The following is a 12,799-nucleotide window of genomic DNA, read 5'->3' on the forward strand; positions in this document are numbered from 1 at the left end:
GTACCCAAGTACCTTCCAAATCTCTACATGTTGACTGTCAGTACCTCACCTGGGCTTGTCCTCTACCTTGAACACCTGCTCTTTCAGACTCCCACCAGAAACGCATTTCTTGCTTTCGTGAGAAAAGCACAAGTGGGTGCCAATGCTGCTTTCCCAAAAGGGAAGAGGGAAAGGTGCTGCTGAGGGAGAGGCAAGTTAACCCTGCCCAGTACCTCCACCCACCCCCCGACTCTGCTCCAGGAGTCATTTGCAGGTTTTGGTACTTTGAAAATGTAACTTTTTGCTTATAATTTGAGTAATTTTATTTTATTAAATTGCTGTGAGGGGCTTGCTCTTGTGTTTTGGTGTAAATCTATGCACTTTGGGAAGGGAATTGAAAGGATATCAAACTGTCCCTTAATCAAGTGTGTGATTTCTAAACAGCCGTTTCCAGTTTGTTCAACTAAATGCAGAACCTTTCCTGCTCTTTTTAGGTCTTCTTGAGGTTTTGATGTTGTCACATGCGTAAAAAGCAATCCAGCTTAACTTGTCATGTATCTGGGATGACAGTAACCACAACTTAGATTTGGGAACATTTAAGGAAATGTGAAATACAGTATCATTCACAAGGGAGAGCAAAACTGTATAAAACGTCTTTATTTTGCATACTTTAATTTCAGAACAAAATAAACAGCAACAACAACAAAAAAAACTCACAATACCCTACCCCATTCTCAATCAAATAAGGGAGGGAATGGGGCTTTATATCCTGCCTTACACAAATAACAGGAGAGGGGGGGAAAAAAAAACACTATCAGCAGATGAAGCCAGGTGGGACAGGGCCACTCAAGGCTGCTGTGGACAGGGACACTATACAGAGGGCACAAAGTTTGCAGGTAGAGTATCCTAATCGACTTCTTCCATGCGAGATGCATCCTCGTCACCCTCGAGTGGAGGGATCTCATCAGGAACAGTAGCACTAGGTTCCTCAGCTGTCACTTCATCTTCATCAATGCCTATAATGTAAAAAATACTAGATGAAGATTTGGATTTAAAAAAAAGTCCATCAAGGAAGCCAGCTCCAACAACTTGTCACACTAGGTAACAAGGCTACTCACCTAAGCCTAGCTTGATCATGCGGTAGATGCGGTTCGAATGGGTTTGGGGATCCTCAAGGGAGAAGCCAGAAGAGAGCAAAGCAGTTTCAAACAGCAACACCACCAAATCCTTGACGGCTTTGTCATTCTTATCCGCCTCAGCCTTCTGCCTCAGTGTCTCCACAATAGGGTGATCAGGATTTATCTCCAGGTGCTTTTTGGCCATCATATAACCCATTGTAGAGTTGTCCCGAAGTGCCTGGGCTTTCATGATGCGCTCCATGTTGGCTGTCCAGCCATATGTGCTAGTCACGATGCAGCAGGGTGAAGATACAAGTCTATTGGAGATTGTCACCTGTGGACATGGTCACAAAAACCTTAGCCTTGTCATCAACCCAATCACTACCTTAAACCTAAGCATTTCATTTCTCCAAAGAAACTGAATCGGTGCCTCATCTTTACTTTCAGCTTTGAAATAAATTTCTGTAACATTTCACCTGACTGAATAGGAGAGCAAGAGCTAAGAATATGCTAAATAAAAAAGTAAGACTATTCACTAATTGAGTAACCACACAGAAGTCTTGGGAGAAAAGTAACCCCACAAATATATATTACATACCCTAATGCCATAATCGCTTACCTTTTCAACTTTCTTATCCAGGATTTCCTTCATGAGCTTGCAGAGGTTCTCAAACTTGGCTTTGCTTTCTTCCATTTTCTTCTTCTCTTCTTCATCTTCAGGTAGCTCTAGGCCCTCCTTGGTAACTGAGACCAGGCTCTTCCCATCAAACTCCTTGAGCTGTTGCACACAGTACTCGTCGATAGGCTCCGTCATATACACAACCTCAAAACCCCGCTTCCGTACTCGTTCCACAAAAGCCGAGTTGGCTACCTGCTCTTTGCTTTCACCTGTAGAGTTATTATATGTGAGCAAAATGTCTCTTACTGTCAGCTCCCAGGGTAAGCCCTATATTCTTGCCCGCTTCCCCTTGCCTCCAAGGAGGCGAGACCAACACAGGCTCCAACGCACCAGTGATATAGTAGATGGACTTCTGGGTCTCCTTCATGCGAGAGACATATTCCGAAAGAGATGTCATCTCATCTCCAGACTGGGAGGTATGATAGCGCAGCAGCTCAGAAAGACGCCGCCGGTTAGTAGAGTCCTCATGGATGCCAAGCTTTAAAAGTAGGAAAAGACAAACACTTAAAACGTATTCCCCATAATTTATGTGGATGGGAAAAGCCATTATTAAAGTGGGCCAAATGACTTAACCATTTACATCCTTACCTTCAGGTTTTTAGAGAATGCCTCATAGAATTTCTTATAGTTTTCCTTGTCTTCTGCCAACTCAGTAAAGAGCTCAAGGCACTTCTTGACTATATTTTTACGGATGACCTTCAAGATTTTGCTCTGTTGGAGCATTTCTCGGGAGATGTTAAGGGGCAAGTCCTCAGAATCAACAACACCACGGATGAAGTCTGTAATGAATAAGCCCAAGTGAAAACTCAGTGAAAGAAGGATTTGGTCACATTCAGATCCAAATAAAAAGGCTCCACATGCTTACTCAACTTTGACGTGTTATGCTAAAGAGAACTACAAATTATGAAGGATAAAAAGTTTAATCCTATTAAGAATGTTTAAAAAAAAAAAAAACACACCCAAACTCACCGCTAGCAAGTCAATTCTGACCCCTATACTGGGTTTCCAAAGCTGTAACTCCTTATGGGAACTAGACCACCCCATTTTTTCTTGGTGGCGTGGCTGGTAGGTTTGAATCGCCTACCTTTTGGTTAGCAGCCAAATGTCTGAACCACTGTACCACCAGAGTGCCTTAAGAATGCCAAAGACCAAGTAGCGACTGGGATCTTTAAAACTTTACAAGTGGCCATCTAGATGTAATGATGGGTCTCTCCTCAACCAGAGCAAAGAAAAATGATGAAAAAGATTCATGGAACAATTAGTCCAGGCAACTAGTAAACCATGTGATCCTAAGCCTATACAACCATGAGACCAGAAGATGGTGCCCGGCTACTGTACTACTGTCAACTACTTGGAGGAGGATCTCTGTAGGGGATCCTGGACAGAGTGGGAGAACACCGTGGAACAAAACTCAAAATCATTAAAAAAAAAAAACTGACTGGTTTTGCTGGTCTGATGGCCCCTAGATGCCCTTCAGATCTGGACTTGAACCCACTCCTATAGCTTCAAGCCAAAGAAAAGAAAGGCTTATGAGCTGGACATTTACATTAGGTAGATACACTTCTTGGAGAGAACAATCAGGGGAAATACAAGGGCTGTGTATGCACAGAAAGACAGCTCAGGGGGCAGGACTGCATGGAGGGAAGGACATGGGGAGAATGTAGGGAGGAGCTGTTACATTTTGATAAATTGTAGTCTATGCCATGAGATAAAGTGTATGTGAGCTGCTGTATGAAAAGTGCATTTACTGTGAACTTTCACCCAAATCACAAGAAGAAAAAAAGCCAAAAACAACATAATACTTTATCTGATGAAATATATTAGGCCATGAGGTTACTCACTGAGATACTCTGGTATCAACTCATCACAGCTGTCCATGATGAACACACGGCGGACATAGAGTTTAATATTGTTCTTTTTCTTCTTGTTCTCAAAGAGATCAAAGGGAGCCCGGCGGGGGATGAACAGCAATGCCCGGAATTCCAGCTGACCTTCTACAGAGAAGTGCTGAAAGAAACAAAGCAAAGATAAGGCAGTAATTTACTTCAGGGTAAAACAGCTTTTAATTCCAGCACCAAAAGACCCAAGACTGTTTGGAACAATTATCTTCCCTAAGCACCAGAGAAAAGTAGGTTAACACTGTAAAGAAACTTTTGAGAAAATTAGCTATGCACAATCCTTAGGTGAATGGAAAACAGTCACTCATGTCAAGAGGCCACTGTAGAGGTCCACCCTGGAAGTTCTCTATAAGGACTCTTCATGTGGCTCCGTAAGGTCCCATGCAAATAGTCAGGCAAGTAACATCTAATGTTAACCTTACTTTTCTACCTCCTCTCTCCTCCTACCAAGCCAACATGTAAGGCTTCTCACCTTGACTGCCAAGTGGTCTTCCCAGTCATTAGTAAGGCTCTTGTAAAATTCTCCATATTCCTCCTGGGTGATATCATCAGGATTTCTGGTCCAAATAGGCTTGGTCTTGTTCAATTCTTCTCTATCAATGTACTTCTCCTTAATCTTCTTGGTTTTCTTTTTCTTGTCCTTACCACTATCATCCTCCTCATCTGACCCCACATCTTCAATCTTGGGCTTCTCCTCATCATCCTTTTCTTCTTCCTCTTTCTCACCTTTCTCTTCCTCTGCCTCATCATCACTGATTTCCTTCTCTCGTTCCTTCTCCAACTGAAAGCAACAAAAAAACCACATTTGCAATGTAGAACACTATGGCCCCCAGCTTCTGCATTCCCTAAGTAGTTCTCTAGAAAAGTAAGAGTCCCACATCTGAGAGCAGAGGAAAAGGGTCCTAGCCCATACTCACATAAAGGGTGATGGGGTAGCCTATGAACTGTGAGTGCTTCTTCACTACTTCTTTAACTCTCCTCTCCTCTAAGTACTCTGTCTGGTCTTCTTTCAGATGCAGAATCACTTTGGTACCGCGACCAATAGGCTCACCTGGGAGTGTGTATATGTAAAAAAAGTCAGTTACAGAAGAACCTAAGCAGGTAAGACTAAACATTTAACTGTTAACAAGAGAAACTGCTTTACAACAGAATGCTTGAAATTTCTACTATAGTGGTATCCCCAAAAATTCTAACTCATTTTACCTTTTGACATGAAATTCATGGCACTTACCATGGTCAGCACGAACTGTGAAGGAACCCCCAGCAGAAGACTCCCAAGCATACTGCTCATCATCATTGTGCTTTGTGATCACAACCACTTTCTCTGCCACCAAATAGGCTGAATAAAAGCCAACACCAAATTGCCCAATCATGGAGATGTCTGCACCAGCCTGAGGAAAAAAAAAAAAGTGATTTGAACAAACTAAGCCAAAGAACATAAATAAATGTAGATGATGTATGCCTAGCTGAAATGCTACATACCTGCAAAGCCTCCATAAATGCTTTGGTACCAGACTTGGCAATGGTTCCCAAATTATTTATGAGATCAGCCTTAGTCATGCCAATGCCTGTGTCTACCAGAGTCAGAGTTCGTTCCTGTGGGTTGGGGATGATGTCAATTTTCAGCTCTTTACCACTATCCAACTTGGAAGGATCTGTCAGGCTCTCATAGCGAATCTTGTCCAAAGCCTGAAAATAATAATAAACAGCAACATTAGGATTCTGCTTAACACCTACCTCTAGTCATCCAAGGGAGCACTGGTGCATAGTGCCTAAAGCATGTCTGCTAACCAGAAGGACACTCCTCAAAATGTTGGGAAACATACTTCCAGTGATATACTGCCTCAGAAACCTGAGGGGTCACTCTGAGTTGGATCCAACTCACAGCAGTTTGTTTTTGGTTCTAATCATTCAAAAGAAAAACCCTTTGACTTTTGGTTTTTAACAGCCTCAATTCTGATTAGCACTGAACATGAGGCTCATAAACCAGTTTCCTACATAACCCCACTTGTACAGGTAGTCTCCAGGAAGGTCACTAAACCCTCTTCCTCCTTTCAAGCTCACACTGGCCTCACAGAGCAAGATTTGGCTATTGTGTGCCGACTCAGTGACTCTGTAAGACACACCTTCTAAGCACCAGTCTCAGGGATTTTCACCATTCTGTATCAGACCAATTAAGTCTGTATCATTTTGTATTTTTTTCCCCTCCTACTCTGTGCAGAGGAGCTCTGGTAGCATAGTGACTAAGGTACTTGATTGCTAACCAGAAGACAGGCAGTTCAAACCCACCAGCCACTCCTCAGAAACCCCAGGAGGGGTGTTAGGAGTTGGGTCCAACTCGGTGGCACACAACACCACCACTCTGTCCAGAACCTTCTATTGTGATCCTGATGTGAGAGAGCCGTTTATCTTTATAGAAGCAGATCTCTGTATCTTTTTACCTGCTGAGGCACTGGTGGGTTGTAACTTCTAGCAACCTAAAGCTTAACCATTGTGCTCCCAGGGCTCCTTCCTTCACTACCCCCCACCAAAGTATTAATTCAGTGACCCTATAGAAGAAAGAAAAACTATCTTATTGTCTCCTATGGGCAAACTCCTCACCTCCCTCTTCCCAGGTGCTTAGAAACCACACCAACGAGAAAGCCAAGTCATTAACACTCACATCAGAAGCATTAGAGATCAACTCCCGAAGGAAAATTTCCTTGTTGGAATAGAAAGTATTGATGATGAGAGACATGAGTTGGGCAATCTCTGCCTGAAAGGCAAAGGTCTCCACCTCTTCCTCTCCATGGTGCACTTCCTCAGGCATCTGCAATAAGAAGTTAAGAATTACAAAGGAACGTATTTGCTCCTTTATATCCCAAAACTCAAGTTCACCCTGGGCCTCAACTGTTAGTTTAGTTCAAAAGCCTTCCAGCTGTGTGTTTCCCATTTCCAAGAAAAATCTTTTCTTTTAAAAGTTTCAGACTGTATCCTAAGCAGAGAACCAATTCGGAAAAAAGCTAATGTATTATTTTAACAAGATAGACATTTTCTATAAAGGTTATTTACGAGTACTGCTACGGTGCTTGATTCAGTGGCCCAAGAAACAAGAACCTCACCTCCCAGTACCTTGTTAGAAATGCAAAGTACCAACCCCACCCAACATTTTAAATCTGAGTAACTACTCCCGTGAAAGAGCTATAAACATTTAAATGTGCAAATTACTGTTACCATTTTTTAAAAAAAAGTGTACAGAAGAAAAAAAACAGCGGATATTAAATTAGAAGTTAATCAAGATTATTCACCCAGAAGTGTCTCTAAATCGAGGAGGAATCGCCCAGGGACCGGGAATGCTGCCACACATGGGAGAAGGCAACCCGAAATCGACAGAGAACCCGTCCAAGGGGAGCAATTAGGTAAGGACAAAGAACCGAAGCAGCAGAATCCAAATGACCACACAAGGACGGACTAAAGCCTACAATCAAACCAAACAACTAAAATGGTGGCCCCAAGGCCGACCCTCGTCACTGCCGGACATGCGCCGGCCAGTGCCATGCGAGGAGGGGGCGCCGCCGCGCAACCAGCCTCCGCCCCAGCATCCGGGCATCGGGGCGGGGCGCCGGGCTCCAGAAGCTTCCAGAACATCCCAGTTCTCAACAAGGGGCGGGGGTGCAAGAAAACCCATGAGTCGTACAGAGCCTGTCCCCCACCCCCAGGCCTGTAGGAAACAGCTTTAAAAAGGAGTAAAGTGGGAGGGCCTAAAGGTAAGGCCGAAATCGTCATCCTCTTGCCCTCCCCTCACCCCAGACCCCTCTGAGATAAGACCTGCGGAACTTGAAAAACGCTTCCAGCAAAAAATGGCGAGGCCAGGCTGTGCCAAGTCACCACAAACGCGCACACCCACACCCGAAGACCCTCTCAACGCCCCGTTGCTACGTCCGGAAGTAGAAAGACCAACATGGCAGCGTCCGGTACCGGCGCGGCCACCACGTGCACTGACCACCACGCCAGCCCCGATCCGCGGCCATCTCGCCCTTGGCTAGCTGCCGACCGGTGCAAGTTCCGTCACCCAAACACAGATAAAGAAGTGAAGTTTAAATAGATTCGAGACCCCCTCTTACTCTTGAAAGAGAGCAATTGATAGCTGTCCCAAAGCCGCCTCAGCACAATACCTGGGACTAGATAAAGCGAGCAAAGGAAAAAACAATTCAAAGCGTCCGAGTAAGAAAAACTAGAAAAGATCCCAGCCTTACCTTGAAAATGAAGGGCTACAAGTACCAGAGAGCTGCGTGTGGAGTCGGTATACAGGTCACGCAGAGCTAGAAAGCAGTGCGAGGGTGACTCAAGAGAGCTACTGTGTGCACCCACTCGCTCTATATAAACCACAGCACAGCCGACCGTCCCAGGATCCCTCCGCCTTAAAGGAAGATGCTTGTCAGCCGCGCACCTGCTGCCTCCCGCCCACCTTGACGTCATTGTCCAATATGGTGGAAGGGGGGAGGTGCCGGGAAGGAGAGAAGCCGACTAACTCTTAACAACTGTTGCTGCATTGGTGAGATCTACTGTGCGCCACACACGTTTTGTTGTGTTCACAAGTCCATTCTTTGCAGACTAGGGCATGACACCGCTAGGATTGAGAGATTGGAAATGCTAAAATAAGCAGTGGATTTAGAAAGCAAGGACTTCACTGACCTCAAAAACCAATAGGTTAGCTGCCCCCACACCTAAGATGCAGAATCTAGGAGCACTTAGAAAGGAGCATACTTTAAGTGAAACCTTCCTCATAAAGCAAATTTTCTGCTTAGCAGCAGAGATACAGGCAGCTAACCATCCCACCACAGTTCCCAGGTCCGCTTTTCCTTCTAGAATGCGCTATACAGCCCCACACGGGGAGGAGGCTTTCTCTGGGTGCTGTGTGGAACTTCGGATCTAATTCTGGTCCCCCCAAAACCAAACCCTGTCCTCTCGGGACCAGGAAAAAAAGACACTGGGGTGGGGCTCCGGCTGGCGTGGGGACTCTTTGCCAGCGCGCGGCGGAAGGAGCAGTGGAAGTACTGCGATCCTTCCAGCAGTTTCTAGGCTGCTCTCGATGGTCCCGCCCCCTCCCGCACCACCCAGACTCCGCCCCTCCCGCTGTCGGGGTTCTGCGGCTGCTCGGCCGGGGTTATCATCTCATTTAATGTGTTGTCATGGGGTGTGCTTGATAGATCCTTTCCCTCACCGGCCTGTCGAGCAAGGTGCTGTGTCGGGGGATAGACAGGAACGGAAAGAGATTTACTGACATTTCGTTGTCGCCATCATTTGAACAACACGTGTGGTGTTGGCGCGGCTCCCGGTGCGCCGATTTCAGCGAGCGGCTGGGGAGAAAGTCACTCCCGAATGGACCCTCCTGGGCCCTGCAGCCGCCCATGTGAGGGAGAGCGCTGAGACGTGCGTCCTCCCTGTATCAGGATATTGAAGTGTTTCGGGATCGGGTTTCCATCAGACCAGCAAACCTGGTCCCCCCCCCCACTTTTTTTTTTTTTTTTCCGTTGGTGTCACAGGTTTCCATTTTTTTTTTTTTTTTCTCCCTCACCTATCGTGCTGTCTAGGCCTGTTAAGGGTAGAGGGGATCTGCAGGTTAGTAGGGGTCTCGGAGGCGGCGTGAAGGCGCTGGCCAAAGGGCGGCTCGGTCCAGGCGACCGGCACTAGGCTGTCCTGCTGCGGCACCGCAGCTGCAAGCAGTGTGCCGGCCTAGCGAGCTGCAGACGCCAAGCGTCACCTGGCTCTGCTCCTCTTGTTCTCTCCTTTCCAAGGCCTCTAAAGCCTGCTGGATTCACTCCTCCTCCAGGGGAGAATGGCCACTCCCTGCCCTGTAGATGTCTACCAACTTCTTTCCCTGCCTCCTCTGTCCCCGGAATACTGGAGAGAGGTTCCTTCCATCACCGATGCTCCCTCACCAGCCCTGGCACCCAGTCTTCCCTCAGATTCTTTGTTCCTTGTTGGGTTCCAAAGCACAAAAGGCCCTGCTTTCCTCTTTTTTTTTTTTTTAAGGAACTCTGGTGGTGTGGTGCCTAAGGCATTTGACTGCCAACCAGAAGGCTGGTGGTTCAAACCCACCAGCTACTCCTCTGAAAGAAAGCTGGGCAAGCTACTTCTGTAGTGATACTGCCTCGGAAGCCCAAGGAGGGGTCGCTACGTGTTGGATCCGCCTGGACAGCAGTGAGTTTGGTTTGTTTGGTTTTCCTTTTTCTTGTCCCCACCCTTCCACCCCATAATCCCTGTTGCCACCACCCTCTTTTCATCCTTGCCCTTCTACCACCCCCCCCCCCAATATGGCCTAGAGAGGTCAAATGAGTGAGGAGGAAGAGGCAAGGTCCCTGCTGCCAGGAATGCCCCAACATGCTCTTTTCCTCATTAAAATCTTAAACCAGAGCATCTTACCTCAGCACACCTTTTCTCCTACTAGGCAGAACGGGTCTAAACTAATTAAAAATCTGCTCCCCAGTCACAAAGAGCGTATTCACAACATCTCACAGCCCTGTGAGGAGGTGAAAGCAACTCCACATTCTATGAAGAGGAAATACAGGTGTCCACTACCTGGGTTCACTCAGCTCAGAGCCCTTGCTTCATCAGCTCCCTCCCTGTTCCAAAAATGTTATCACCCATTTGCAATCCAAGTCCCAAGTATCAATACTGTGGATTGGGCTTCCCCTGAACTGTGTTGTTGTTATGTGCTCTGGAGTCAGACCTGACTCATAACGACCCCTCCTTGGGTTTCCCAGGCATTATCACTATGGAAGTAGATTGCCCAACCTTCCTTCCGAGGAATGGCTGGTGGGTTTGAGCTGCCAGCCTTCTGGTTAGCAGTCAAATGCCTTAGGCACTACACTACCAGAGCTCCCCTGAACTGTACTCTTCTGTAATGTGAGGACTGGCACCTCCTCTGGGACTTCTCCTAACGGGAAAATCTCAAATCTTGCACCACACAGAAATTCTACCTTTTCTTCCAGGAAACCGTCAAGGACAACCTCTGCCTGAGACCAAAAGCTCCATTCTTCTTGTACTCATTGATACTCTTTGTGACCCCTGCCTGGGGATGTAGAGATTTCCACACAGAACAAGAAGCCCCCAACCAAATGGAGCTGTAGCAGGCCAAGTGTGAGCCCCAAGGGTAGGGAAGAAACAGGAGAGGTCCCAGCTTAGCCTAGGGAAGGGAACATGCTTAGGGGTGATGGCTAGCCAGGCCATGGCACAGGTCTGCTCCCAAGAGAGAGAGAAGCTTGGAAAGGCACAGTGCTCCAAAAAAGGACTAAAGCTCAGAAACCTATTAGGAAGGCAGGAGGAGGAGCCCTAGTGACAAAAACCAAACCCACTCTCGTGGAGTCCATTCTGACTCATAGCAACCCCTGTTGGGTTTCCAAGGCAGTAAATCTTCACAGAAGTAGTTTACCTGGTCTTGCCTCTGCAGAGTGGCTGGTGGGTTTGAACCACCAACCTTCTAGTTAGTAGTCAGGTGCCTTAGGCACCATGCTACCAGAGCTTCTACCAGGTTGGGTCACAGGAGGCTGCAAATACCATGCTAAGGACTTCTGATCTTAAGAATGAGTCACTCAAGGCTATTAAAGATGGGCTTCCCCCAGGTATATGGTAGAGCTGACAAGGGGCAAGGTTGTAATCATTTCTTGGCCACAGCCAGGTACCCAGAGGGAGCGAGTTGTTGGACCTGTGGGCTTGGGACCATAGTCACAGGGGACATCAAGCTCAATTGGCGTAACATACTACACAAAACATTGTTAAATATCCTACTTTGGGGAGTAGCGACTGGGATCTTAAATGCTTGCAAATGGCCCTCTAGATGTAACAATGGGTCCAGAGCAAGGAAGAATGATGAAAACAAAAGACACATGGAAACAATTATTCCAAGCAACTGGTATACCATGCCTGTACTACTATGAGATCAGAGGAACTAGATGGTGTCCAGCTACCACTGTCAACCACTCGGGGAGATCTATGTAGGAGATTTTGGACAGAGAAGAACAATATGGAACTAAACTCAAAATCATTAAAAAAAAAAAAAAAAAGGACCAGGTTTGCTGGTATGATAGAGCCTGATAGAACTACTGAGACTATGGCCCCTAGCTACCCTTAAGGTCTGGAATTGAACCCACTCCTGTTGGCTGCTAGTCAAACAAAAGATAGGTATGTGAGCTGAACATTTATATTAGGTAGATATATTCCTTGGAGAGGAGAATCGTGGGAGAATGGAAGTGCTGTGTATATACAGGGAGACAGCTGGGGGGGGGCAGGAGTGCATTGGAGGGAAGGACACAGGGAAGAGGTAACCATGGGGAAGAAGTCGGGGGGGGGGAGCTGTTGCACTGTGGGAAATTGTAGTGAATGTCATGAGACAAAGCGTATATGAGCTGCTGTATGGAAAGTGAATTTGTTCTGTAAACTTTCACCCAATTCACTATAAAAATTTAAATTTAAAAAAAAGGGCGACTTCCAGCTACCCAAGGTCTTCTGAATCCTTAATGCCAGAAGTACCTGAAACTCTCAATGTTCCCAAGCTATGCTTTACTCCTGGTCAAGTCACAAAGGCCCAGCTCAGCCTTCCACAGTTGGAGGGTGGCCCGCTAAAGCATGGGTTAGCAAACTAAGGCCTATAACTGGTGGGCCCACCACCTGGTTTTGTACAGTCTATGAGCTAAGAATGGTTTTACATTTCTAAATGGTTGGAAAAAAGACAAAAGAATATTTTTGACATGAAAATCATATAAAATTCAATCTTAAATCCATAAATAGAAAGTTTTATTGAAATACAATTTATGGATTGAATTGCATCTTCTAAAAATATGTCTTGGACTCCTAACCCCTGTGGGTATAATCCTATTTGGAAACAAGGTTTTGTTATGTTAATGAGACCATTATCAGTATGTTGTTGTTAATGTGTTGGATTCAAACCCTCCTTGGGTTTCTGAGGCCCTCACTATGGAAGTAGATTGCCCAACCTTCCTTAGGAGGAGTGGCTGGTGTGTTTGAACCAGCCTTCTGGTTATCAGTCAAATGCCTGTTGTTGTTGTTGTTGTTATGTGCCGTCGAGTCGGCCCCGACTCATAGCGACCCCTCCTTGGGTTTCCGAGGCAGTATCACTACGGAAG

The 12,799-nt window shown here is 46.2% G+C and overlaps 1 protein-coding gene across 1 annotated transcript; it reads right to left on the reverse strand.

Annotated features, from left to right (window-relative positions):
* Nucleotides 1-885: 885 nt before the first annotated feature.
* On the reverse strand, nt 886-6,483 carry HSP90AB1 (heat shock protein 90 alpha family class B member 1). The gene is made up of 11 exons (XM_007936187.2): nt 6,337-6,483; nt 5,157-5,363; nt 4,906-5,065; nt 4,592-4,725; nt 4,147-4,455; nt 3,618-3,783; nt 2,365-2,555; nt 2,107-2,254; nt 1,717-1,985; nt 1,098-1,431; nt 886-995 (listed from the first exon to the last, which is right to left on the reverse strand). The coding sequence occupies exons 1-11, from the start codon at nt 6,481-6,483 to the stop codon at nt 886-888; spliced, it is 2,175 nt and encodes a 724-aa protein (XP_007934378.1).
* Nucleotides 6,484-12,799: the final 6,316 nt, after the last annotated feature.

Source organism: Orycteropus afer, unplaced genomic scaffold (assembly GCF_000298275.1).
Source record: "Orycteropus afer afer isolate SDZICR_OR568_19922 unplaced genomic scaffold, OryAfe1.0 scaffold00034, whole genome shotgun sequence".
Taxonomy (NCBI): Eukaryota; Metazoa; Chordata; class Mammalia; order Tubulidentata; family Orycteropodidae; genus Orycteropus; species Orycteropus afer.

Coding starts and splice junctions, on each gene's coding strand:
- HSP90AB1 (XM_007936187.2), bottom strand. CDS start 6,483: ATGCCTGAGGAAGTGCACCATGGAGAGGAAGAGGTGGAGACCTTTGCC. Junction 2,556..3,617: donor GTTGATACCAGAGTATCTCA/GTGAGTAACCTC, acceptor TATTCATTACAG/ACTTCATCCGTGGTGTTGTT. Junction 1,986..2,106: donor GTCCATCTACTATATCACTG/GTGCGTTGGAGC, acceptor ATAACTCTACAG/GTGAAAGCAAAGAGCAGGTA.